Source organism: Oryza brachyantha, chromosome 12 (assembly GCF_000231095.2).
Source record: "Oryza brachyantha chromosome 12, ObraRS2, whole genome shotgun sequence".
Classification (NCBI taxonomy): Eukaryota; Viridiplantae; Streptophyta; class Magnoliopsida; order Poales; family Poaceae; genus Oryza; species Oryza brachyantha.
Genome location: NC_023174.2, coordinates 12099747 through 12124983, shown reverse-complemented (window position 1 = coordinate 12124983; position 25237 = coordinate 12099747). Strand labels below are relative to the sequence as shown.

Below are 25237 nucleotides of genomic sequence, written 5' to 3'. Positions count from 1 at the left end.
CGCTTTTACACTATGTTCCACAAATAAAAGGAATTGGCATATATTAAGAGTGAGGAGATTATGTAAACATTAAAGCAAGCATAAACATGTACTTGGAGTCTTGGAGTACACAGCAATCTACTGAAAAATTCACTCCAAACTTGTCCAAAAAATGTTCTGGATAGCAACATGGTCATCAAGAGTAGTTTTATTATTAAACGATTATGAGAATAAACATATGAAAAATGTAAAAGGGTCATAATATTTTGAGAGCATTGTCAAGACAAATCTAATCGTGTCTTTTTAAAATCTAAATTCAAATATTAAGAGCATTCATGTTTGTAGTCTATAGGTATTGATTTCACTAATTGAAATGTCTGTAATTTATAAGCCTATTAGATTTTACAAAATTATTTTAGATCACAGTTCCAAAAGTTTAACTCATTTTTTCCTAAATATTATATATTTATGACTAGATGGAGTAGTTTGTTTAACTTCCTATGAGAAAAAGAAAAATAATCATGTGTCACATATCTTGGATGAGAGTAGATTTTCTATACTGTAACTTTTTTGAAAACTTGTTTTATAAATATAATCCTATAAGAACTTAATTCATGAATTGATTTTTTTTTCTCACCAACAACCCCCTCCACGTCAGCGCCGGGGGCGAGTGCCAATGCAAGCGGTGGACTTTGGTGCTAATTAGTCAGTGCCATCGAGAATAAGTTTTTTTAACTATCTATCTGTATAAGCTTTTACAAAGGGTCAAAATGTAAAAAATCTAGTGCATGAGACCAATATACCCATATTGGTCTCGAGCACTGGTGTGTTTGGTTCGTGGATGAGGTGGGTTGGGTTGGATCTATCCCTGGATTATAGGATGGGTTGGTTTTATTTCTCTATTTGGTTGGGTGGATGGGTTGGATCCTGTTTTTTGTTTGGTGGTAGGGATGAGATAGGATGGGTTGGACCTGTTTTTTATTTGGTTGAAGGGATGAGATGAGATAAATGTTACCTCTCATATCCAAAATAAAATATTAAATACTAGAATTAATATATGAATAACCTAAAGTAATAGGATGTATATTTATACCAATAATATATTTTAAATAAATTTAATAAATAAAATAGACACCCTCTCTATGCGTTGTGGTAGTCCTGGAACGGATCCATCCCACCGTTTGGTGGGATGGGTTGGATCTAGCGTTGTGGTCGTCCTGAGACGGATCCATCCCACCGTTTTGGTGGGATGGGTTGAACCTAGATCTAAGAATGGGTCCAACCCATTTCACCTATCCACCAACCAATGGTCGTACGAATGGGCTTCGGAAAAGGAAAGGCTTTATGACTCCCTCCGCTTCCTTGGCAGGCCAAGCCAGCCCGGCCCAATTCCCTGTCGTCAAGGACTACACCCTTTTTAGGCCCACATCGCGTGCAGCCCACGAAAATCAGCTTCGCATCGTACAGGGACGTAATGAACCGGAGCGCCGTCCACTTTTATTTCGAGAATTTCGGTCCCCCTCCCCGCGCCCTCAAAGAATTTCTTCCGAATTTTTTGAATCATTTTTCAAATATTTATGAATTTAACAAAATTTATTCAGATTTGGTTTAAAACCCATTCAATGTGCGACAATAGATAATTTATGAAACATAACAACTACAACACGTGATAACGTGCACGAGAGAAGTTATTAAAAAGGATGTTCGTACATCCGCACCCGTGTGCCCAGAGAAGCCAATGAGACCAAACTACGCCGACGTCGCCGTCCAGCCATGCGCCATGGCCCATGGATGGCCACCTGCCGGCAGCGCCGCCTAGTTCCTCTGCCTACGTCCTCGACGCCCTCTCCTCCATTGGGATTATCCAAGTCGGCGGCGTGGCGGGGCTCGTCATGTTTGGCTCCGGCAACGGCCTTATCTCCCTGATGGACAGGGGCACCGGCGGCATGCATCTCGCTGGCCAATCGGGGACTGTAGACTAGCAGTTGCAGTAATCTGAGTAGTACCCAAGATCATAGATTCATAGAAGCATAAATTTCAGATTAGATACTTGAGGGTCTAAGTCCTATTTTTAGGCTAAGTTCTCAAAAAAAATTTTAAAAAATAACTACATATATCCAGGTGGATACAGAGACCAGGTAAAAGAATGACCGTGCGGCTGCCTCGGCTGGAACTACATGATCCACCACGCCGCAGCCGGCCAGCTTCCTCGGGTACCACCCGACAGGGCAGTACAAGATGGTGCACCTCCCCGTCCATCGTCTCGGTGTGAATTTTACGTGTATCTTCCTATATATGTCTTGTTAGTATAGTCAGTGAACATGGGTTCACTATTCGAGAAACAATGGGATCAGCGGCGGTACCAAAAATTTAGGCATAAAAAAAATCCTACGAGCTTGGAAGAGATTTATCAAGTAAAAACAAGTTGAACGGATATCTGTAAACAGAAAATAATTTATAAGTAAATTTTTTATGTATGTACATGTTCTTAAATAGAGATCTAAAAGTAAATATAAAAAAATACGATGAAAAAATCTCATAACCAATTTAAGATTAATAAACATTGCAGAGATAGGTCGATAAGCAACCGTACGCATGTTAGGACGTCACTGTCACAATACATATCACAGAGACGGCCGCTTACCGAGGAACTCCTGCCATACATGATCGCGTAACTAATAACTCCAATGTAAATTACAAATACTGTAATTCCAAATTTTACAACTATATATGCGCTATTTCTCATTTAAAAGCATTAATGGTAAATTATATACATGTCTAATACTATATTAAGATTACACCCTCATATATAAAAATATTATAAGGTGTCAATTGGTTCCGCAAATTCAACGTTTATATCATTTAAATAATTATATATTCGGCATTCCATAGGTAGTATCATTAGATTCATATTTTAAGATACTTTCCGTTGCTGCTAATTTCTTAATTATTGGTAACATATTTTGAAAGTAATTAATGATCGAGATGTGTTATTTGAGACCAAAAATGCATATACTGTCCACGGAAAATATGTGGAAATTATTACCTTCATTACGTATACCCTTGAATTTTGCCGCATCCATATATTCTCATTACTTTTCATTCTGGAAGGTGATTTAGTGGATTTTGGAGGATTGCAGTCTTCAGGAAAAATTTCCACTTGCATCTTTTGTAACAAAGAAATGTGATTATAAAGCTTCTGTGGATTGCTCTCCTATATCTCCATTTCATAGGAAATTTAGCATGACTGTTTTTTTTTATTTTTCTTTGCCAGGTCCAATGCATATATTGCTCGAAAATTTCCCTGTTTCAATTCGTGTAAGCTAGCCTACATTCTCTACAGTGTTTCTATATTTTTCTATTCCCTTTGTTACAATGTAAGGTAATATTTAACTCAAATGCAACGAAGAGAATAGTTATTACCCCTCCGTTTTAAAATATTGTTATTGTGATTTTACCTAACTAGATAGCAGCATTGTATTTGACTATTTAATCCTACGTTCCAACTTCTGACCGGTTCGTGAATATTCACTTCCACAGTATCCTATTGTGGCATATGAACCAATTCCTTATTTATTTTGAATTGGAAGTCAATTTATCTGAATTACGTACTTACGTATGCAAATCATGTAATACAATGAACATGCACTTGATAACTCTGGAGGACAAGAGCACTATGGTTTGAGCCAACGAGAAAATGGACCTCGATTTGGATGGAAGCTCATCTAACACCGTGAAGTTTACCAAGGTTGGAGCCTGGATTATAGTTCAAAGTTCAGAGATTGATGTACTCTCAAAGTAGAAGCTGGATAAGAAGCAACACACATGAACAAACCAGTGGACTCAGAATAGCATACCATAATTCGAAAACCACATGAAGCTGCATTATGATTAAAAAAGATCCAGGCATAGCTAAGTAGAAGCTAATAACACGAGAGACGAAACGATCAACTTCCTGGAGGAAAAACGCGAGAACAAAAGCCCAACTCAACCAGTGACCCTGTGGTCTCGAGGGCTCTCAGCTAAGTACTCATGGTATTACGACGGTCTATTTAGGTACATATATAGGGCAAAAGCTTTTCCATTCCATCCATTACTCCTCATCATCATCGCCACCACCATCGCCACCGCCGCTGGCCTTCTTCATGTTCTTTCTCTTCACTCTGCCAGGAGGGCCTCCACCGAACGGGCTTGTCAGCGAGAAGTCGATGTGCTTCTCAGACTCCAGCCTCACCATGAAAGATGGGACATTGACGATTTGCCTGCCAACCCTGCGATGTGGTTTGGAAAAGTGAATTATCTATTAGCATGCTTGCCTAAATCTCAGTTAAGTAAAGGAGAAAGCAAGCACAATTTAGAGAGCATCCGTATTTTAGGAATCAGGAGAGATTCATATAAGGCTGCCATCCGTAGATATCATGTAGTCCAACAGAGCAATATTTGAAGGAAAACGTGTCAGCAATCATAGATCTCAAAGCAATAGAGCATGCCTTCTATAACCTAGCCTAACTAAGTTAGCAAGCTACTACATAGATTTAATTATTTAGCTAGTCACCAAACAACAGATGCCATCAACAAGAATGTTAAACATTTTGCATAGAAAATACTTCCAAGCACAAACATGCAATCAACTGCAACAATAATTTCTTCTGATACAAGGGCTTCAGAGAATATTTATCAAATCAAAGAATTCTCAGCAGACCATCGTGAGATAATTGATATATTCTCATCACTAGGCCCATTAACTCATATATTAGCAAGCAAATTGATTCATTGAAGCTTAGAGATCAGCACACTACAGTGACCTTCAAAACAGAGGAACGACAAATTATTACAAAGAAAAGGAAAAGAGAAGCATACCTGATGTGGCGTTGCCTGATCAAGACACGAGCATGGTGAATGGACTTGGCCATGCCAGCCTTGAAGACAAGAGTCTGGAGACGCCTTGCAAGGAAGTTCTCAGCAGTAAGAGCAAGGACGTAATCAAGCTTGTTCTGACCCTCAGCGAGAAGCCCATAGCGGTTCATGCGGCGGAGCAGAGCCTCACCCTCAAAGATACGGCGGGGGTTCTTCTCATCCAGTGTAAGCAAGTGCCTTGCAGCATTACGGATGCGGCTCAACGCATACTGAACCCTCCACAGCTCGCGCTTGCACCTCAGTCCGTACTCACCCACCAGCTTGAGTTCTGCATCAAGACGCTCCTTCTCATAAGGACGCCTCGGTTTCTTGAAAGTCTTACCATCTGCACAAAAATGTGTAAAAGAAATGTAAGAACAGGGTATGGTAATAAGGAGAACACAAAGAAATACCTAAAAGTGAAAATTGAAGTTCAGAGCAAGCCAGTTTGGTGTCTTCAATACTCACATTGTATAATTAAGGGTATACAAACAATTTCAGTGGGCAAATATCACTTCGTTTCAGTTGACCCTAGGGCCAAAATCAAGAAGCAGTTTAAACCGATGAGCTGGATCAAATACCCATCTCAAACCACCACTCATCCAAATATTTCCAAAATTGTACACGACTACAGGAATATCTGTTTCAAAAGCTAGAATCAAGTCATCAACATGATTCAAGCATCCAATAGAGGAATTAACCCTAACATGCTAAGCAGGGGCAAACAAGCAACACCACCACGAATCAGATCTAGTATATCCGCAACACCGCTAATTCGAATTCACAGAACCTAGAACGAAATACAGTACAAATCTTTTGGCCAATTTCTTGCCCCACTAAAACCAACGCGCTAGTTCATCTCTTTCACGGCTCAAAAGGGCGTCAAAGTAACGAAAATCCTCCAAAGCAACAGGGAACCAACCCAGGAACTCATGGGCGCAAGGGCATACGCACGAACACACATATTCAGAGACCCTCCCTAGATCACCCCCAGATCACAGGGCGCTCGCGCGCGACGGAATCGAATCAAGAGCAGGAGACGCGGGGGGTGGGGGTGGGGGGGAGGTGAGGCACCGCGTGATCTTACAGTTGCGGTAGAAGCTGACGTGCACCATGGCTGGTGCTGGAGCTCTCCCTCGCCGTCGGCCTCTCCCCTACGCCTTCCTCTTCTTCCTCTCCGCCGCCGCCGCTTCTGTGGTGGAAGGGCTCGAAGCTGTGTGAGAAGAGAGGCTTTTATACGGTACCACAAAACCCTAGTGGGCTGGGCCGCTCGGGAGCTATCCTATCTGGGCCGTCTAAGTTGGGCCCGCTTGTGACAGATGTTACGAACCCATTTAAGGACTTATGATGGGCCCAAATGGAGGCCCACCTACGTGTGTAGGGACGGGTTATGGACCTAAATTTAGGCCCACGCGAAGCCTAAGCTACTCAACCCCATCAAAATCTACATGGGCCAAGAGGTTAGTTCCATGGCTGCCAATTAATTAATTTCCCGACCTCTCCACAAAAGAGAAAATCTCCCAACTGGTAGAAATGCATATATTTCATCTCTAAATAGTACAATCTTGGGTACACATACAATTAAGTGCCAATATTACAGATTACTCCATTAAAATCTCCACATATTGTAATCTTGCCATTAGTACATGCCAACTTCTATTACTGCCAATTAATTAACTCCCAATTTTTTCTCGAACGCGTAAAAGATTTGCACGTCTATATATTAGCAGGGAAGAGTTTGAAACACAGACGCCCTAGGCTAGACAGGCCAAGGGTGGGGACCCAGAAACAGAAACGTCGGCCGGCCCGGCGAACAACTAGCTAGAGAGGGAACTAAGGGAAAGGACTAGCTCCTACTAGAAAAAAAAGGGGACACAGCCACTCTACACTACACTCCTAAAAGATCTCCAAAGGAAGCAACGCCTACTGACGACCAAAGTTGGCCCTCTGAGTGGACTGACTCCAACACCTCTTGGACGGAAGACAGCACGGAGTCGAAGACCCTGCGGTTGCGTTCCTTCCACAGCTGTCAGGAGATGAGGAGGACTAGGGAGTCGAAACTGGCCCTCGAAGACTTGGGCAAGGACGCTCTCGAGGTGGGCCACCAGTCAAGAAGGTAAGCATCGCGAGGGGGGAGAGGGACACCCACCCCGCTGGTGCCAACGCCAGGCGCCAGAACCTGCCTGGCGAACGCGCAACCAAGGAGAATGTGGTTCGCTGATTCCGGGTCCTGGGCACAGAAGGGGCACACAGTGTGGCTTGGAATGTCGCGCTTAAGCAGAAGGTCGGCCGTCCAGCAACGCCTTTGGAGAGCAAACTAGAGGAAGAGACTGCACTTAGCTGGGCCCTTAGCCCGCCAGAGGAAATCGACGCACGGGAAGTTGTGCTGGCCTAGGAAGAAGGCTTTATAGGCAGAGCGGGCTGAGTACTGTTGATCACTTGTCCAGCGCCAATAGAGACGGTCTTGGACCCCCGGTGAGAGCTGGATAAGCTGCACCGCGTCCCAAACAAGGAGGAACTAAGAGATGACGGGGACGGTGAGAGCCCCCAGATGTCCAAAATCCAAGCGTTGTTGGTGAGGCCCGCAGCAACGGTTCGCATGTACTGCAGGCGAACAGGAACAAAAAGAAGCATATGTGGGGCCAGGGAGGCCACCGAGCGACCACCAAGCCATCGGTCGGTCCAGAAAAGGGCAGACTTTCCGTCCCCTGGCACCAAGAAGGTGGAGGCGTTGAACATGTCAGAGACGCAGCGCTCAGCATTGGCTTTTAAGCCAGCCCAGTAGGGGTGGCCAGAGAGCTGAAGCCAAAGCCAACGTAAACGCAAGGCGAAATCGGCTGTTCTCAGGTTCGGGATGCCCAGCCCCCAAAAAGCTTTGGGACGACTAACATTCGACCAAGACACTCTGCACTGACCCCCATGCGCCGAATCCGAGCCCGTCCATAGGAAGCCACGTCGCTTCTTGTCGATGGATTTCACCACCCACCCTGGCAAGCCAACTGCCATGGACATATGGACCGGGATGGAAGACAACACTGACTGGACAAGCACCGTACGACCGGCAAGAGAGATCAGCCGACCCTTCCAAGGGGGGAGACGATGAGTGATCTTATCCACCAGCGGCTGCAAGGCCGTCTTAGGCAGCTTGCGGACTAAGAGGGGGATACCAAGGTAGGTGCAAGGGAAATCAGAGACTGAACAGGGGAAGGAGGAGTGGACGAGCGCAAGGTCATTAGCCGAGCAGCAGATCGGCGTGATCAAGCACTTGGCAAAGTTGGTACGCAGCCCCGACGCTGAGCCGAAGACAGAGAGGATGTCGTGTACGAACTCCAAGTCATGCTGAGACGAGGAAAGGAAAAGGACTAGATCATTCGCGTAGAGTGATGCCCGGTGTCGAATGGCCTGAGCGTCCAGCAGGGATAATCCGCCTGTCGCGGAGGCTTTGCGCAACAGCGCATTAAGGACCTCCATGACTAGGATGAATAGCATAGGGGATAGGGGATCTCCTTGGCGCAGGCCCCTCCGATGCGGAAAACGGGGTCCAGGCACCCTGTTGATCAGAACCCTAGGAGAGGAGGCACCAAGAATAATGGAGATCTAGTCACGCCAGCGCTGACTGAACCCAAGATGGGTGAGTACATCCAGCAGGAAGGGCCAGTTGACTGTTCAAAAGCCTTGGCAATGTCCACTTTGAGCAGAAGGCGAGGGATGCGTATGGCATGCAAGGCTTTGACCGCCAGCTAGACATAGCGAAAGTTGTCGTGGATGGAGCGTCCTTTGATGAAGGCGCTCTGGTTCGCCTCCACCAGGGTGTCCAAGAAAGGGGACAACCGGGAGGCAAGGATCTTGGAGAATAGCTTCCCGAAGCTGTGGATGAGGCTGATCGGCTTGAAATCCCCAACGTCCAAGGCCTCCTCCTTCTTTGGAAGGAGGGAAATTAGGGCATCGTTTAGGCGATCGAAGCCACGACCATTGGCCAAGGCGAGGCAGTTAAGCGCTGCCAGAATCTCGACCTTAATCACTAGCCAGCAAGCCTTGTAGAAACGGCTCGTGAACCCGTCCGAGCCAGGTGCCTTATCTGAAGGCAAAGATTTGACCACGGACCACACCTCTTCCTCTAGGAAGGGACCATCTAGCCCCTCTAGCTGGGCTGATCGGAGGCCAAGAAAGCGGAGATCAAAGCCTACCTCGCGCTCGATGCCAGTTCCCATGATGTCGCGGAAGTGAGATGAGGCCAGCTCTTGCAGCTCCTCCTAGGTGATGGCGGTTTGCTCCCCCTTGCGGAGCCGCGAGATGAAGTTCTTCCTACGCCGAGCTCTGGCGTGCTGGTGGAAGAGTTTGGTGCTAGCGTCACCCTCCTTTAGCCAGAGGAGGCGCGAACGCTGGCGCGCTAGGGTGCGCTCAAGAGAGGCCAAGCCTAGGCATTTGAGCTTCAGGTCCTTTCTCAGCCAGGACTCTAAAGGAGACAGAGAGCGGGTCTCCTGCGCAACGTCGAGTCGAAAAATGATTTCCTTAGCCAGCATAAGCTGGAGACGCACACTGCCGATGTAGCGGTATTAACTCCCAAATGGTGGACGTCTGCACAAATAATAATAATAATAATAATAATAATAATAAAACTAGTAGAAATGCATATATTTCATCTCTAAATAGTACAATCTTGGGTACAAGTACAATTCAGTCCCAATATTACAGATTACTCCAGTCGAATAAAAGTCACTTTTTTAAGAGTTTCACTTGTGATCTTGCCACAAATTGAAAGAGGAAAGATGTCATCTTCCTCCAGACAGACTGGTAACAAATGTAGCTACAGATTGGCACGGCTCCACAAACTGATTGTTATCATCAGAAATGCCTGTGTCAATGTTCAGAAAGCTGGGTGTGAATTCTGGAAGCGCTGCTCCTCTCTCAAGATAGAGCATGACTAGGCGCATGCATGGCCGTGCCTTCAGCGAGGGATGCGAGCACAGCAAATTAAGCAAGCTTCAGCACCAGCTTTGCTTCCTCCTAGATACAGTCTTTCAGCTCTTGGTCCACAGATTCCATGATGGAACCATCCTGCCGTTTGCTGACCACCCCGTCCGGGGCAACAAGCTCACCATCACCATTCACCACCCCATTTGGTCTCGTGGATGACATGGATATCGGGTACCTCGCATAGAAGACATGATTGGCTATAGAGATAGGTAGCAGAGATACATGATATATGAGATAGACTAAAATTCGGATAACATGTTGTCTTGTATCTCATGACAAAAGAGTCGCGGTTCAAATAATATCAGGTATAGGTAAGGAAACCAAGATCGTATTTGATTAGATTTCTTACCTTTTAACACATCTATCCCTCGTTATATAACGAGAGACAAATGACCCATTAGAGAACGAGATTCATCACGATATTCAATATCTCACCAATTGACACATCTTTACCCTAACTAGCAGGAGTAGGGTATTACTTTATGCTCGAAGGCCCAAACCCAGATAATCCCCTGTCTTTTGCGCGCTATTGCACTTTCGACATGTTTCACTCACTTTATTATTGCCAATATAAAACATCGTTATATCTTCTTCCATAGACCAACTTCCATCGTAAATACAGAATGCTAACACGTCGATCGTCTCATGTAGCCTTGCAAGGCCAAACTCGCTGAGCCTCTCACTCGTTTCATTGTCGAGGAGTATACTGTTTGTTTTCATATTTTGATGAATGATGACCTGCTCCTAATCTCCGTGGAGGTAAAAGAGCTCATTTGTTACGCCTTTTAATGATGAGAAATCTCTAGACCCAACTGAGGTAATAGAGTCATTTTGCTTGCTTTGATATGCCATTAGGCATATATAGTCATACACCACCAACATATCTTCTTTGTGTAACTGTGAAGGCATAACCAAGGAGCTGGACAAGGTTATGGTGACGGAGATTGCCGAGGATGGATATCTCAGTGATGAACTGATGAACTGTGTTGTGACCTTACGTCACAAACAAGAATTTAAAAAGATAGCGGCAGCAATGAATAATTCATTATACGTGTAAGGTGTAAGAAGGTAAAGCTCACTTAGGATGTCTTCTTTTATTTCTTGGATTTTGTATGCGTTTTTTTCGAGTGGCTAAACGGTGTATTTTACAAAGAGTTTCTCTAGTGAAGTTTATTGTCTCATCTTCGTAGAATAGATTTTCAACTGTATTAGTTAATTTCATTGTTTATACTATTTAATAATTATAAAAATCATATAATCTTTCATCTCTCATGCTTCGTCGAGAAAAAAACATATGCGTGAAAATTTATTTTGGGTTCATTGTTTCATCATATCATCGAGTATATTTTTGGTTTTTTTCTTCATAATTTGTTTTTTAGCTTTGGTTTTAGGTCGATAAAAACAGATGTGCAATTTTTTCATAAATTATTTTTTATTGAAAACATATGGCTTAACTTTTCTCAGAAAAAAAAAACAATCACACCCTCAACTTCTCCACCTACCTTCAAACTCCAATCCCGGGTTTCTCTTCTGCTGGCAGCAGAAAAACCAGCATACGTCGAGCTTGACAGCACAGAAGAGTGATTGACAGTGGTTAACAGCAATGGGTGTTTGGGTTTAGGAGATGGTTAAGGTGCTAAGGTGACACTCAGTCTGGAATCTTTGATATTGTAGTCCACCCATACTTGTATTTCACCGCTGTAGTGGGACGATTCGAAATCTACCTTCAGAATCATAGAAACCAGCAGTGCTGGAGTTGATACTTCCTTTGACGTTTTATTTAAATTGTAGTTAGAATACATTTAAGAAGTAATCCAATTAAAACATAATAATAATAATTTCATAAGTTTTTTCGATAAAATGAATGATCAAACGTGTGTAAAAAGTCAACGATATCATCCGTTAAAATACAGATGGAGTATGTTCGTAAGTGAGAGCAAATAAAGAGGAAAAAATATATATTTAAGCGGAGATCTAAATTTATATGCCCAATGCGTATGTCACACGATTACATTCATCCAAATTATATTCAATTCAAATTCAAGGGAAAATTACGAGACTGTCATTATAATTTTGCTAAATTAAAGATATGTTATCCCGATCCACATGCTATTAACTTATGCGGGCTCCACATGTCATTGAGATACCAACGACTTATCTGTAACTTTATAAAATTATAATGGCATGTTTGTAAATTTTCCAATATTCAAATAGGATAAAAACCAATTTACAAAAACTATCCTAGGGGTCGTATAAATGGTATCACAAAGTTATCGAGATTGGATGCCTGAATGCAAAGTTTAGGGTAGATTTGTAGTTAAAGTTGAGAGGGGTACGTGGACTTCTAAACTAGTAAAATATCCGTAAATAGAAAAATGCTACGCATATACTATTTTTTCTATAATAACGTGAAAGGCAAAAGAGAAATGTAATGATGCTTATGGGTCTTAAAAACCTATGTAAGAGAAACATTTTATCGTACGAATATCAATAGAAAAATGTTACACCTACAATATTTTTTCTATATGTTTTATGCCATATATGTATAATGTTGCATAGAACATATAGAAAAGAAATGGTTATTTGTTTCAGGTTAATGTGCAGCGATGGTTTTTAAATAGTAGAAATTAGCAGGCAGGCCGCAGTTGTCAGTTCAGGTCCAGGGCCCGTCCTTCCCCACCTATCGTCTCGTCTCCTCAAATGGAGAGGTTTTTATCCGTATGCCATTAAAAAAGATGGTGCTGGCCTTCTGTGCCACTAAAAAGTTCGGTCCTCCTTCTATGCCACCGTTGAATTTTATCACGCCCTCCACGCCATTCCATCGCTATTCTGTTAGGGTTTAACCATTAAACAGCTCTGGCAGGTGGGCCTGGGCAGGAAAAATGTCCATCTTGCCTTTTCAGCTTGCCCTCATTTAACTGAATATTTTTATCATTCACATATATGACTGCAGCACAATTATCTCTAACCAGTACCTTTCAGCATGATAGAAAATAGTCCAAAGAATAAGTAATCGAAGATATTTACTCACTTTGAAATTACACACCCAATATATATATATATATATAGCTGTGTTGTATACACACGAACAATGGTTGTCAGGCCGCCATGATGAGAAATTTGCAATTTTGAGAATCAAAAGTCCGCCGTGCCTTCCTTGACCTCATTGTCGTCCAGGTCCAGCTCCTTCTCCCTTCCCTCGGGCTCGTCGAGATCAAAGGTGATGAGCATGTCCCGGTTGCCAAAGACTCGAAGAGCACGCCGACCTTGCCATCGGTGACGCGCTGCAAGATGTCGCAGTACATGTGGTAGGTGTTGTTGGGGTTCTTGACGAGCACCACCATGCCGGGGAGGAACAGCGACCAATCCGGCGCCGTCGGCCGCTCCATGGTCACGAGCTTGCCGGCGGTGGCGGTGAGGCCTTTCTTCCGTGACTTGGGAGGAGACGGGTTCTTGGCGACGAAGTCCTTGAGGCCGACCTCGCCGTCGGGGAATCCGCTGCAGGCTCACCCGATGTAGTGCTCTTGGTGAACAGCGGCGCGGCGGGGGATTCGAAGGTGAGCTCTTTGCGGATGCTGACCTCGCTGTTGTAGAGTCCCCGGCCGTCGAGGAGGTCGGCGACGCAGAACGAGGCCGAGGGAGCGGGGAGGTGGACGACGCGGTGGTCGTGCGGTAGTGGTGGTGGCGGCGAGCGAAGGAAGGAGGAGGGCAAAAGATGCGGACGCACGAACGCGAGCAAGCCTCTCAACCTAAGGGCAATTGCATCATTTTAACCAGCAGTTAACCACCGTTAGCACCAAAAGCGGACGGAATGGCATGGAGGGCGTAATAAAGTTTGACGATGGCATAAAGAGAGGACCGAACTTTTTAGTGATACAGAGGCTGACACCATATTTTTTTTAATGGCACACAGGTGAAAACCTCTCGAATGGACCGGTGGTCCCTGACACCAGCGGCGGCGGCTCCAGCGGCCGGCCGGCGATCATCGGTTCAACCGCTCCAACGAATATGCCCTAACCTCCTTGGGCCCATCAATCTCACCTCACCGGGCCTCCGCCGCCGTCCTCCGCGCAGCCCGTCCTTCGAGCGGTCATGCCCACAGCGGAAGGAGATATATTGAGGTCCCTTTCTCCGGTATCTCGTGAATGGCGGCTACGCCTTGCTGAGCTCTTCCTCGCCAACCCAGCGGTGGGCATACACTGTCCGTCACCACATCCCTCTCTTCCCCAATCTCCATTTTTTGATTCCTTGCCACGGTGAGGGTAGAACCGATGGTCATGGATGTATGCCAGGAAGGCAGGAAGTCGATTCCGCAGTATATCTGGTTGCGGTGGCCATGGCGACGAACGGTGAAGGAGATCCGGTGGATGGGCAGGTGGATCCAGCCTTAGGTGACCTTCTTCTCCACCTGGTCCATTCACATACGCATGTTGCATCGCCATCACAGTTGGTGAAACATAGTGCTATTTTCCGTCACTGGTGTTGTATTGCTTTGTTAGTTTGAAGAAATGCAACTGACCACCACTCACAACACAGGCGTGTGTAACAACTCAGCTAGATTACACGAATGAGTACTCTAGTAAATAAGTATTATACTTTTGAGTGTGATGGGTATAGGATTAGGGATGGCAATCGGCCATGGGTAGTGCAAACCCTGACTCCACGAGGTAGTTTTATGCTCATGGGTATGAAACCTTGCTCATACCTATTACCCGTGGGCGTCACGGACTCACAGATATACCATTTACACATCACTATATACACATAAAACATACAGTAGAAAAATTATACAACATAATATCCACACAGTAATTTTTGTTCTATATATGCCTCTGCACGGATCTAGTTCCTAAAGTTTGTACTGTTTGGAAGGCTGCACACAGATGATTGCATGTAATTGGTGGGTAATTGGGTTTTGATAATTTATAAACATTTCTGATCATGTACACGCGCTGTGAGTCCATCACATCATGAGTATTATGGGCAGAACATATTTGGATGATGATGATGAAATTGTGCCAGTATAAAATATGTCCAGAATATGTAATTTAGTACTTTTAAAATATTTATGAAATTTTCCCTTGTATAAGTCCATATGTGTTCCTTTGGTAGTTCTAACTAATATCTTACAAGAAATATTCAGTATATACAATACTAACAAGTACACACTCTTCACCTTAGGGTGGTAATAGATCAAGACCCTTGGCTTTTTTCACAATCCTGCTTAACTCTTAAAAACTTGGGCCTATTACCACCGACTGCACCCAACTTTCAATTTAGGTAGTTACTCAATTCACATGCTGCTATCTGGCTATATGACATCTGCAGCTGGATGTAGTAGTTAGTGGAAGTTTAGAATTAACCTATGTGCGAATTCAATTATTGTCTGTCATTTTTATTAATCTTTTTCGTGTAGACTCTGTCAAAAAGGAATTTCCCAGATAGATTCAACCGGTTGCATGCGTCATCACCCATCAGATGCAAGACTAATAACATCTGAAAGCAAGCTAGACACCAAAACTGTGAACTACTAACAAATATTGATCGAAAACAGTAGGCCGCACATATGTCAAAAAGTTGGAACCTATGTGCGACCTGTTGCTTATTTTGATAATTATATGTGTGGTCACTATTCAGTTTTCCTGAAAGGAACTCAATCCTGACCTGTTCCATGGAAATGCATGCATGTTAGATGTTAAATACTAAAGGACATCATCAAAGTTAATCATCATCTCATTCCTTCTTATTGAACACAGGACAACTGTTAGGTCTTCTTGCACTCCTACACACAAAGATTTCTTCTGATTGAAGAAATACCACAAACTCCATGGATATCATTGGCATGAAGTGCTCAGGTGCTATCCTGATCTCCTTGATACGCCTCTCAAAACAGTATGCTGCCTACTTCTTCCAAACCCACAAGTGCGTGAGAGCTCTCGAAGCTGCCACCGAGCGTTTAAGGGAGAGGCTCAACGATGTTAAGACCAAGGTGGATGGCGCTACACGAAAAGGTATGCAACCAAGTCATGAAGTTGAAGGGTGGCAGAAGCGTGCTGAGCAGGCATGTGCAGAGACAGAAAAGATTCAAGCAAAGTATGATAAGAGAGCCAAGTGCATGGGGAGTCTCTCCCCTTGTATCTGTGTAAACTACATGATAGCCAAGAGCGCAGCAGCAAATTGTCAGGCTGTAGAGAAGATATATAGTGAGGGATCATTTGAAGAATTTGGTATAATGGTGCCACAGCCTTCCACTGAAGTGCCCATAACTGACATAGGCCTAACAAGTACAGATCGTTATCGCAACCTTGCTGTCAAGTTCATCAAGGATGATGCTGTAAGCAAGGTTGGACTGTGGGGCCCTGGAGGTGTGGGAAAGACACATCTGCTCCATCAGATCAATAACTTGTTCCACAAAAACCCTGTTTTTGATGTTGTTATTCGAGTTACTGCCTCCAAAGGTTGCTCTGTTGCAAAGGTATGTTGTGCTCCCTTTTGGCTTGTAAAGTTTCTCTTCAACTAATTATATTGAATTGGCTGTTGAACCTTGATGTACATGTTTCTGTAATAATTTTGTTGCTAAAGTTTACCTTTTGCAAACTTTAATTTCAATTCTATGTAGATTATAGTGGAGTTTTGCTGGAATCTCATTGTTAGAGGTGGTTGCCTATTATATATGAATCTAACTTTACAATTTTTATATGTAAACTTCAATATTTTAAACACAAAAAATGTTCTCCTGGAAATTTTTAGTATATTGATAGCAAGGTGTTTTATACTTCAGAGTTCAGATATACTAAATTACGAGTTTCTCACATATTTGATAATGTATTCTTTTTGACATTTTGTTCCAAATTTTATCTATTTGATACAACACATCTTTTGCATTCCAATCCTGTATGTGCATATAATAGATGCCACAATTCTGATCAAGTTCTCAAATATTTCAACATGTGTTTTCATTTATAAGTTTTTAATTTACATATGTTTAATTTAATTTCTCATTTTAAATTTTTTAGTTGAAATATGTGTTGATACCATAATGTGAGGAAACCTTGAGAATGTCAACTGCGCCACGTACACGTAACTGCCTAGGATAGCAATTATGTGCAGAATCACACATAAATAGCTGGGAATGCCCCAGAATGGCCAACCAATTTCATTAAGGTAAGTAGCATTACAAGGTTAGTTACAGCTCAGCATAGAGAGCTGAGTCATGCAAGAACAGAGAGAACAACAGAAACACGAACGTAAAAAACAAAACCACTAGCTCTTTAGACATCCTGCTGCCTGAACAGCCCAGCTTGTAACCACAGCACGATGTCATCCTTGATTTCATTGAAGAGCTAGAATCACATATAAACAGCTGCTTGATCCGACTTTGTAGAAATGAAAAAGGCTCCAGGACAATATAATAATAACCACTACACATAAGGACTATAGGCTGAGTACCTACAAGGCTACAACCAATAGGGAAGTAGGGTAGCAAAGCAGCTTCTTCTGTTTTTAACTTTTTTTTTTGGTGGCACGGAGTGAGCGAGCCCATTTGCCATTGCTTCTGGAGGAGGGTGGAACAATAGTTTGTTTTATAGGAGCAAAGATTTCTATAATACTATTTTCAACATTTCGTATTGATTACCATAGTGCCATCTTGTACTACTATTATGTAATAATATGAGTTATATTTACGTAAGTGTTCTTTTGGCAGCTAATGGACATTTTTGACATTTCAAAGAACTGCATGCCGCTGTATTGAAATACTTTTACGACATTATTTATTAAGCTCTGTGCCCATTTGCTCCAAATGACAAAGTACTTTTGTACTTGTTGCACTTGAAGGTACAAGATGCCATTGTTGGGGAACAGATGCTGCTGAAGAAGGATGACACAGAATCTCAGGGAGTTGTCATATATGAATTTCTCAAAAGTAAAAATTTTCTTATATTATTGGATGATTTGTGGGAACATGTTGATCTTGGTAAGGTTGGGATTCCAAACAAAGATGGCTCAGTTGGCAATTACAAGCAAAAATTGTTGCTAACAACACGCTCTGAAAGTGTCTGTGGCCAAATGGGTGTCAAGAATGGGCAAAGGATCAAAGTAGATTGCCTGGATGAAACTGATGCATGGCATCTTTTCAAGGAAAATGTTGGCGCTGAAATCATCGAAAACCATCCCCTCGTACTTCCATTGGCACAAGAGGTTGCAAATGAACTTGCTGGCCTGCCATTAGCTCTTATTGTAATTGGCAAAGCCATGTCTACCAAGAGGCATCCAAGAGAATGGCAGAATTGCATCGACTTCCTTCAGCAATCACGCCTTCATGAGATTGAAGGGCCAGTTTGCAAGGAAGAAAGTGTGTTTGCTCGACTGAAACTCAGCTATGAATGTCTAAGTCATACAAAATTGAAAGATTGTTTCACATCATGCGCCTTATGGCCCGAAGATTATCTATTAGATAGAAACAAACTATCCGAGTACTGGATGGGACTGGGTCTTGTTGACGAGGACGATATACAGAGGAGTTACAATGCAGGACATGCACGAATTCATGAGTTGGTAGACAAGTGCCTTCTGGAGGAAACTGATGATGACAGACTGATCAAAATGCATGACGTGATACGTGACATGGCGCTATGGATTGTACGCAACGAAGGGAGGGACAAGAATAAGTGGGTTGTACAAACAGTATCACACTTTTGTGATACAGAGAGGATGTTATCAGTGGGGACTGAAATAGCAGAGCTACCTGCCATTTCTGAGGATCAGACCAAGCTTGCTGTGCTGATCCTCCAAAATAATCATTTACTTGAAAGTTCAGTAACTGGCTTATGTGCTTTTGTCTCTCTTCAGTACCTTGACCTTTCACGGAATTGGTTCAAAACCTTTCCTACCGAAGTTTGCAATCTTGTGAACTTATATTACCTAAATTTATCAGAGAACAAAATCAAATATTTGCCTCAAGAGCTTGGATGCCTTTTAAAGCTGGAGTACTTGCTTCTTCGATCAAATCCTATCAATGACATACCTGAAGATATTCTGTCCAAGCTCTCCAGACTGAAGGTTGTAGACTTTTGCTCGTTGCAGTTGGAACAACGTGCTACATTCGAGCCACCATTTGGTGCTCTTGAATGCATGAGGAACTTGAAAGCACTTGGAATTACCATTGGTAAGATAAAATGCTTTAATGAGCTCTGCAAAACCAACTTACCAGTGAGGTCCCTGTGTGTAGCCGTTAGATCAAAGTATTTAGATGAATGGAAAAAGTTTGCATTTTCAGACAGTTTATTTGGAAATGATCTGATACAGAAGAATCTGTCCGAGTTATACATCTTCACACAGGAGGAACAAATAATATTTGAAAGCAACATGCCACATCGAAGTTGTAATGTTGAGACGCTATACATATGTGGTCATTACTTCACAGACGTATTTTGGAAAGGAGTTGAAAGCCAGGATCTCTTTAAGAACCTGAAACGGTTGGATCTTATATCATGCATTAGCTTGACTAACGTATCATGGGTTCAACGTTTTCCATATCTTGAAGACCTGATAGTATATAACTGTGAGGCGCTGCAGCAAATAATTGGAAGTACATCGAACAATGATAATCTGACAATTGCTGATGAAAAAGAAAGAAAACCCCTTTCACACCTTTGCCTAAAAAGGTTTACTTTGATGTTTTTGAAGAGATTGACTACCATTTGCAATTCCTCCTTCCACTTTCCATCATTGGAGTGCTTGCAAATCTTGGATTGTCCCCAGCTGACAACACTGCCTTTCACAACTGTCCCATGTAAACTGAAGATTATTCATTGTGACGATAAATGGTTGGAGCACTTTCAGTGTGATGATAATATCAAACACTCCTTGCAGCCTCTCTTCAAAGTGATATCCATGGACAATGATTATGCACTGCAGAAATTTCTTGACAGCTTATATGCTGAGTGGATTCAGCATAGATTTGAGGTGCGTTGGGAGTTGCTCTTCTATTCCTGCTGGCTTTTCAAAGAGATTTTAAATTCTTTCTTTAATGCATTGCTGACACATAAATAAGTCTTTACGTTTTGAACAGAGGGGGAGGGGAGGATAATTATGCTTTCCAAAGTAAATGTATTTGTTCCCTTGATTACATATTAGGTTCTTTTGTCTTTATCTATTTAACTTTAGAGTCAAAAATCGCTTGTTCTAAAATGAAAGCATATGATTGACTAATGGCATCATTTCTTCAATGATAGGATGACGAACTTGAAGAGGTTAAAGATGAAACAGATCAAGGGGTTGATAATTGAGTGTATATATTGATAATGTCTACGTGCTTACGATCTTCATTTTCGGCCTTCCCGCTCTTAACTATTCCAACATGTGTTGTATTAGCCTCTTGACCATAATAACGTCAGAGCGATGTGATTCCGGTTGCTGGTGATGTGCTTGGTGTGTACGTATACAAACTACATGTCTTTTATGAGCCTTTTATGGGTGCTGTCTTACGTACGTATCCAAACTGCCTATCCCTGTTATGAATGGTTTAATAAACTCATACTCTATCCGCTTATATAATATAAGGTGTATTTTATTTTGTTAGGATAAAAGGTTAACCAAAGATTACTCTATTAGGATATAATTTTTATATCATAATTTTTATGATCTAAAATTGATACTAATATATTTATATATGAAAGTGCTTTCTTATTATTATACTTTTGTGTCATGTAAATGATATATTAATTGAGTAATATTTTATCAAACCCTTTCTAACGAAATAAAATATATACTATCAAATGGAGAAATGGAGAGAGTATTCTAATACACTGACTCAGAATTGTAGTTAATATAGAAGGAAGCTGGATATAGATTTTTCCTGATTATGTGATTGAGTGTTTTAAAATATTCTTGAAACTCATATATTTAAAACACAGAACATGTGGATTTTTACAAACATTCTTCAAAAACATGAGAATATGCAAAAGAAAATTTTGAGATGAAGCACACTTAAATTCCAAAATTCTGTTACGAACTTGTTGCAGAATATACACTTTTCCAATGTTCTACTCACTATTTTCCAAAATATAAACTTCTAACATTCAAAATATTTATTCCAAAGTTTTCCACCCACTTCCTCGTCGCAAGAAATCATAACATCCCTCATTTAATTTAGCTATCTATATTCTCATCTCAATATATCACAACCAATATCAATTTCATTTCACATCTGTCCTCAATTTTGGGACAGATTGAGTTTTATTGGTACTAATTCAAATAATCAAAATATATGTTAATACAGAAATTTTACGGTACTCGAAGATGTACCAAATTTTTAATGTAAAATTTTGGTACGTCTAAATACATAGGTACTAAACTTTTATATATTTAATAAATATGGTATCTCAAGATACATGTTAAGAACGATAAGAACCTCATGTTAATATGCACCAAAGTACTAGTTAAATTGAGTTGAAAGCTAGGAGTACTTGATCATGTCTCAAGAAACAATATTCCAAGCAGTTTTGGCCAGAATGGGGCTAATTGCCCCTTGGTATGAATCAACCAAATGCTATTTCAGGAACAATGGAAAATGTATAATTGGGTCTCAGCTGTGAATGCTATTGTTGAATGCCAGCACATTGACAGTGCACTGGATCCCTATTGTCATTCCCGTATAGTAGAGAAATTGGATATTATGCCACTACCAAAGATTAGTTTTGTCACAATGCTACTCTACGGAATGACACATTTAAAATACCACTCCAAATCGTTGCACACCATTTGTTTTGTTATTTTCTCCGATCCAAATATTTATAATTGTCGGAAAATATCCGAAATTATTATGCGGATATCCGGGTTGTGCTCCACTCCAACGCAGTCCAAATTGCAGCCCAACTATTTGGCCTGGCCCAACTGCTAAACATAGTATGTGACGAGTACGACGCACAGCCACAACTCTCTACCACCGTCGCACGTACGTGTCACGCCACAAGCCGCACTGCCTGGCCACACACGCGCACCTCCGCCGTCGCCGCTGAGTTATATTAGAAATTATTTTTAATTGCTTATATTTAGAATATGGATGAGTTATATTAGAAAATATAACAAGTTATATTTCTTCTATGATTTGAGAACATAGTTTAAGGTTTTTTATGTTCCGATTAATATCCGTCACCGAATTCGTTTCGATTTGTATTCAATCTACATTTATATTTGATTCCGTTTCTGCATCTGGGTTTCCGATTTCAATTTCGATTCCGAAAAATACAAAAGCGAATAGATAGAGCTAATTTTTAACTGTATTTGATCCTTTTTAATCCTACCCACCGTTCTGCCACACGGCATCCACGTGTTGGCGCCACCCACGCCCGCACAACGCCATGCCACCAGCCGTTCGCCCCCTGACCAGTGGGCCCCGCTGCCCTACCGCTTCGCCTCCGCGGGCTCGTGGCGTTGCCGTCGACTCCTCGGCCCGCTCCCACGCTCGCGCTGACAGACAGCCCACGTGACTTCAACGCGCCCATGTCGGCACGACAACCTTCTGGCCGTGGCAGCGGCACATGGGCCGACATGGCCAGGCCCGCTTCCTCAACCGCGCCTAACGGGTCGTGCCAGCCCGCACATCCAAACACAAATCACCGTACTTATTCACATTCAGTTATAGGCATTTAAGATCATGCATATCCATCGCATTCATTTATAGGCATTTCAATATGACATTAATAACTTCTGCACATGCATATCTAGAATAATAAATTTTCACCTACCTCCGAAAACATCCAAGTTTTTTTTACTGAGAAGACCACAATGGTCTATCTATATAAATACATGTTACTTATGCGAAATCAAAGAGTATAGATGTTTTTTTTTCATCTAGAAAGAAAAATTAAGCAACGAGTATTATAGAATATGTGTCAAGTGATGCGTGTTTTACTATTGTGTGTTATGGTTTGTTTGGAGCAAGCAAGTTTGATCTCGTCGTGGGATTATGATCAACATCCTAGGGACTTCATACGCATGGGGAATCCTTTATCATCTACAAGTAGCTCCGTACTGAAAAAAGAGGCTGCAGTGAAGCTTCCTGATCAAGAAACAGCCTATGTAAGTTTAAAGAAAAACTAGAGTTTTCTTTGGGATATTAGCACCTTTTGTTTTTGCTTTTGCTTATGTTTATAAGCCAAATTTTAATTTTTAACCTTAACGTCGAGGTTGATTTTAGAGTTTTTTTTCGCCGAAGATTATTTCTAACCTTAGCTTTTAGATCGCTAAGAATACACGTATACAATTTTTATATTTTAAAAATTTTAATTTTTGTAAAAATTTTCTATAGGAAAGTTATTTTAAAAAATCATATTAATCTATTTTATATTTTTTAATAATTAATAATTAATTAATCATATACTAATCTATTAGTACGTTTTCTGTGTCGGGATAAGTTAACTTACCCGTGCACCAATGAACGCGGCCCTATACCAGATGGTTGTGAAGAGGGAGGGTTATTTGATTAGGATATCAACATGATTGTGATAGGTCTAAACCATGGTTGAATTGGGAAATAAAAGATAGCAAAAAAAAAAGGCGGCAGCGGCAGGGTAGAAGATTAATTGCAGATAAGTAAAAGGATGAAAAGGGTGAAAACAACAAAATATTGAAAAGGGTAGAACCTAGTAATGACTTGATAATGGGAGTACATCTTAATACTACAAAAACTACGTTCATATCTTTAATGATAGTTAATTACAAACTTCAGCATGAAATTGATATGGTTTGTTCGCTCCCTAATTAGACATTTTTTAATGTTATTAGCCATAATTGTTGTTGAATGCAAATGCCTTGTATATTTCCCACAATGAGAAGTTGGGTACATGGTTTGGTTAATCCCCTATTAAAGATCTTCAATGGATATATATATATATATATATATATATATATATATATATATATATATATAAATATAAATATAAATATATATTTGGACACACACACATCTGTGCTGTATGCCTTCCTTTTTTTTCCCTTTAAAATTAGAAAACATTTAATTTGCATTGATCTTATTAAACCATGCTATAATATTGTAGAGTCCAATATTTTTTGTGTACATTTCTAACTCTTTAGGCCCCCTTTGATTCAAAGGAAGTTTATAGGAATTTTTCGTACAAAGCTCTTTGATTAATGAACCCTATGAAATTCCTATGGATTGCCTCTTCGTATGTAAATTTTGGAGGAATTATAACAAGAGGTAGAACCTCATGGAAAAAATCCTATGAGTCTTTATCTCTCATCAAATTTCTGTGCTTTTCCTGTGGTCTAATCAAACGGTTATTCCTACGTTTTTTTCTGTGTTTTGTAATCCTTTTAATCCTTTGTTTTACACTTATATTTCTATCAGAATCTTACATTTTTCCTATTACTCTGTTTTTCGATTTCTGCGATTCAAAGGGGCCCTAAATCTTAAAGCATATTTACTTGGCATCTGACGCAATATGTGTGCACATTGCCTGGCAAGCCATAAATTGTCTAAATGTTCTTATTTATGTGTGAGCTTTTCCGCAGCTAGCTTCGTGTCATTCAAACACATTACCCTGGGATGTACTTGTTGGTGCTATGGCAACATTTGATGTACATGGATTCCCAGGCTTGAACAAGAACCAAATAAGCTCAGCAGAAATATGGGTAGTAAATGAGCACCGTCGTGACCTCACTGACAGGAATTTTTTATTAGCTGGATGGATGGTATGTTAATTATTAACTAATTAGTTTCTCAACATTTGCACAAGTATATATAACCTATTATTTATAATTAAGCATGAATGCCATTCATGTGATTGTTTTTAATTATGAATTATATGCAGGTGCACCCATACGTACATGGTGATAGCAAAACACATTTTTACACAATGTGGACGGTATATATATACCTAGCAAGTTTTGTTGCCTCTTCATGTTGTTTAATTAATTGCTGCATGCTTAATTATATCTGTCATGTATAATAATGTGGCTAGGATAATTTGCCCTTGCACACAGGTTGATAATGGTATCAAGACAGGATGCTATAATTTGGACTGTGATGGTTTTGTGCCCGTAAACAATGCTCCTATAACTCCAGGAGATGTTTTAGAGCCAACTAACGGCACACTGAGTGTCACAATCAAGATATTCAAGGTTTCTAGTTGAATATATATTGAATATTTATGTGTTATGCACATCCACAATCCACATATATAATACATGATTTAGCTCACACTAGTTTTTTTCTCTCTCCATTTTTTCAATATATCAAATGACATGGTAGTTGGTGGTTATTTCAACTAACTTTATTTAATTACTTTTATTATCATGCAGAAAAAGGATGATGGTGACTGGTGGTTGTAATTTGGGTATGATAGCAACAATCTTAGTCCGG

At 41.3% G+C, this 25237-nt stretch overlaps 2 protein-coding genes, 1 non-coding gene and 1 pseudogene across 3 annotated transcripts; 1 reads left to right on the top strand and 3 right to left on the bottom strand.

The window, feature by feature from the left end:
- Positions 1–3817: 3817 nt before the first annotated feature.
- LOC102722351 (40S ribosomal protein S9-2-like) lies at positions 3818–6071 on the bottom strand. The gene is made up of 3 exons (XM_006663968.2): positions 5963–6071; positions 4840–5221; positions 3818–4250 (listed from the first exon to the last, which is right to left on the bottom strand). Exons 1-3 carry the CDS (start codon positions 5988–5990, stop codon positions 4073–4075), a joined length of 588 nt encoding a protein of 195 aa, XP_006664031.1. The 5' UTR covers positions 5991–6071; the 3' UTR covers positions 3818–4072.
- LOC121056079 lies at positions 4638–4719 on the bottom strand. Its single transcript, XR_005812982.1, has one exon. It is a non-coding gene; the product is annotated as a small nucleolar RNA Z161/Z228 (small nucleolar RNA).
- A 6916-nt stretch (positions 6072–12987) lies between the features above and the next one.
- LOC121056061 lies at positions 12988–14294 on the bottom strand (annotated as a pseudogene).
- Positions 14295–15679: 1385 nt separating this feature from the next.
- Positions 15680–20395, top strand: LOC121056060 (probable disease resistance protein At1g61300). The gene is made up of 3 exons (XM_040529863.1): positions 15680–16327; positions 17689–19818; positions 20088–20395. Exons 1-3 carry the CDS (start codon positions 15680–15682, stop codon positions 20139–20141), a joined length of 2832 nt encoding a protein of 943 aa, XP_040385797.1. The 3' UTR covers positions 20142–20395.
- Positions 20396–25237: the final 4842 nt, after the last annotated feature.

Coding starts and splice junctions, on each gene's coding strand:
- LOC102722351 (XM_006663968.2), bottom strand. CDS start 5,990: ATGGTGCACGTCAGCTTCTACCGCAACT. Junction 5,222..5,962: donor CGTCAGCTTCTACCGCAACT/GTAAGATCACGC, acceptor ATTTTTGTGCAG/ATGGTAAGACTTTCAAGAAA. Junction 4,251..4,839: donor ATCAGGCAACGCCACATCAG/GTATGCTTCTCT, acceptor ACCACATCGCAG/GGTTGGCAGGCAAATCGTCA.
- LOC121056060 (XM_040529863.1), top strand. CDS start 15,680: ATGGATATCATTGGCATGAAGTGCTCAGGTGCTATCCTGATCTCCTTG. Junction 16,328..17,688: donor AAGGTTGCTCTGTTGCAAAG/GTATGTTGTGCT, acceptor TTGCACTTGAAG/GTACAAGATGCCATTGTTGG. Junction 19,819..20,087: donor GGATTCAGCATAGATTTGAG/GTGCGTTGGGAG, acceptor CTTCAATGATAG/GATGACGAACTTGAAGAGGT.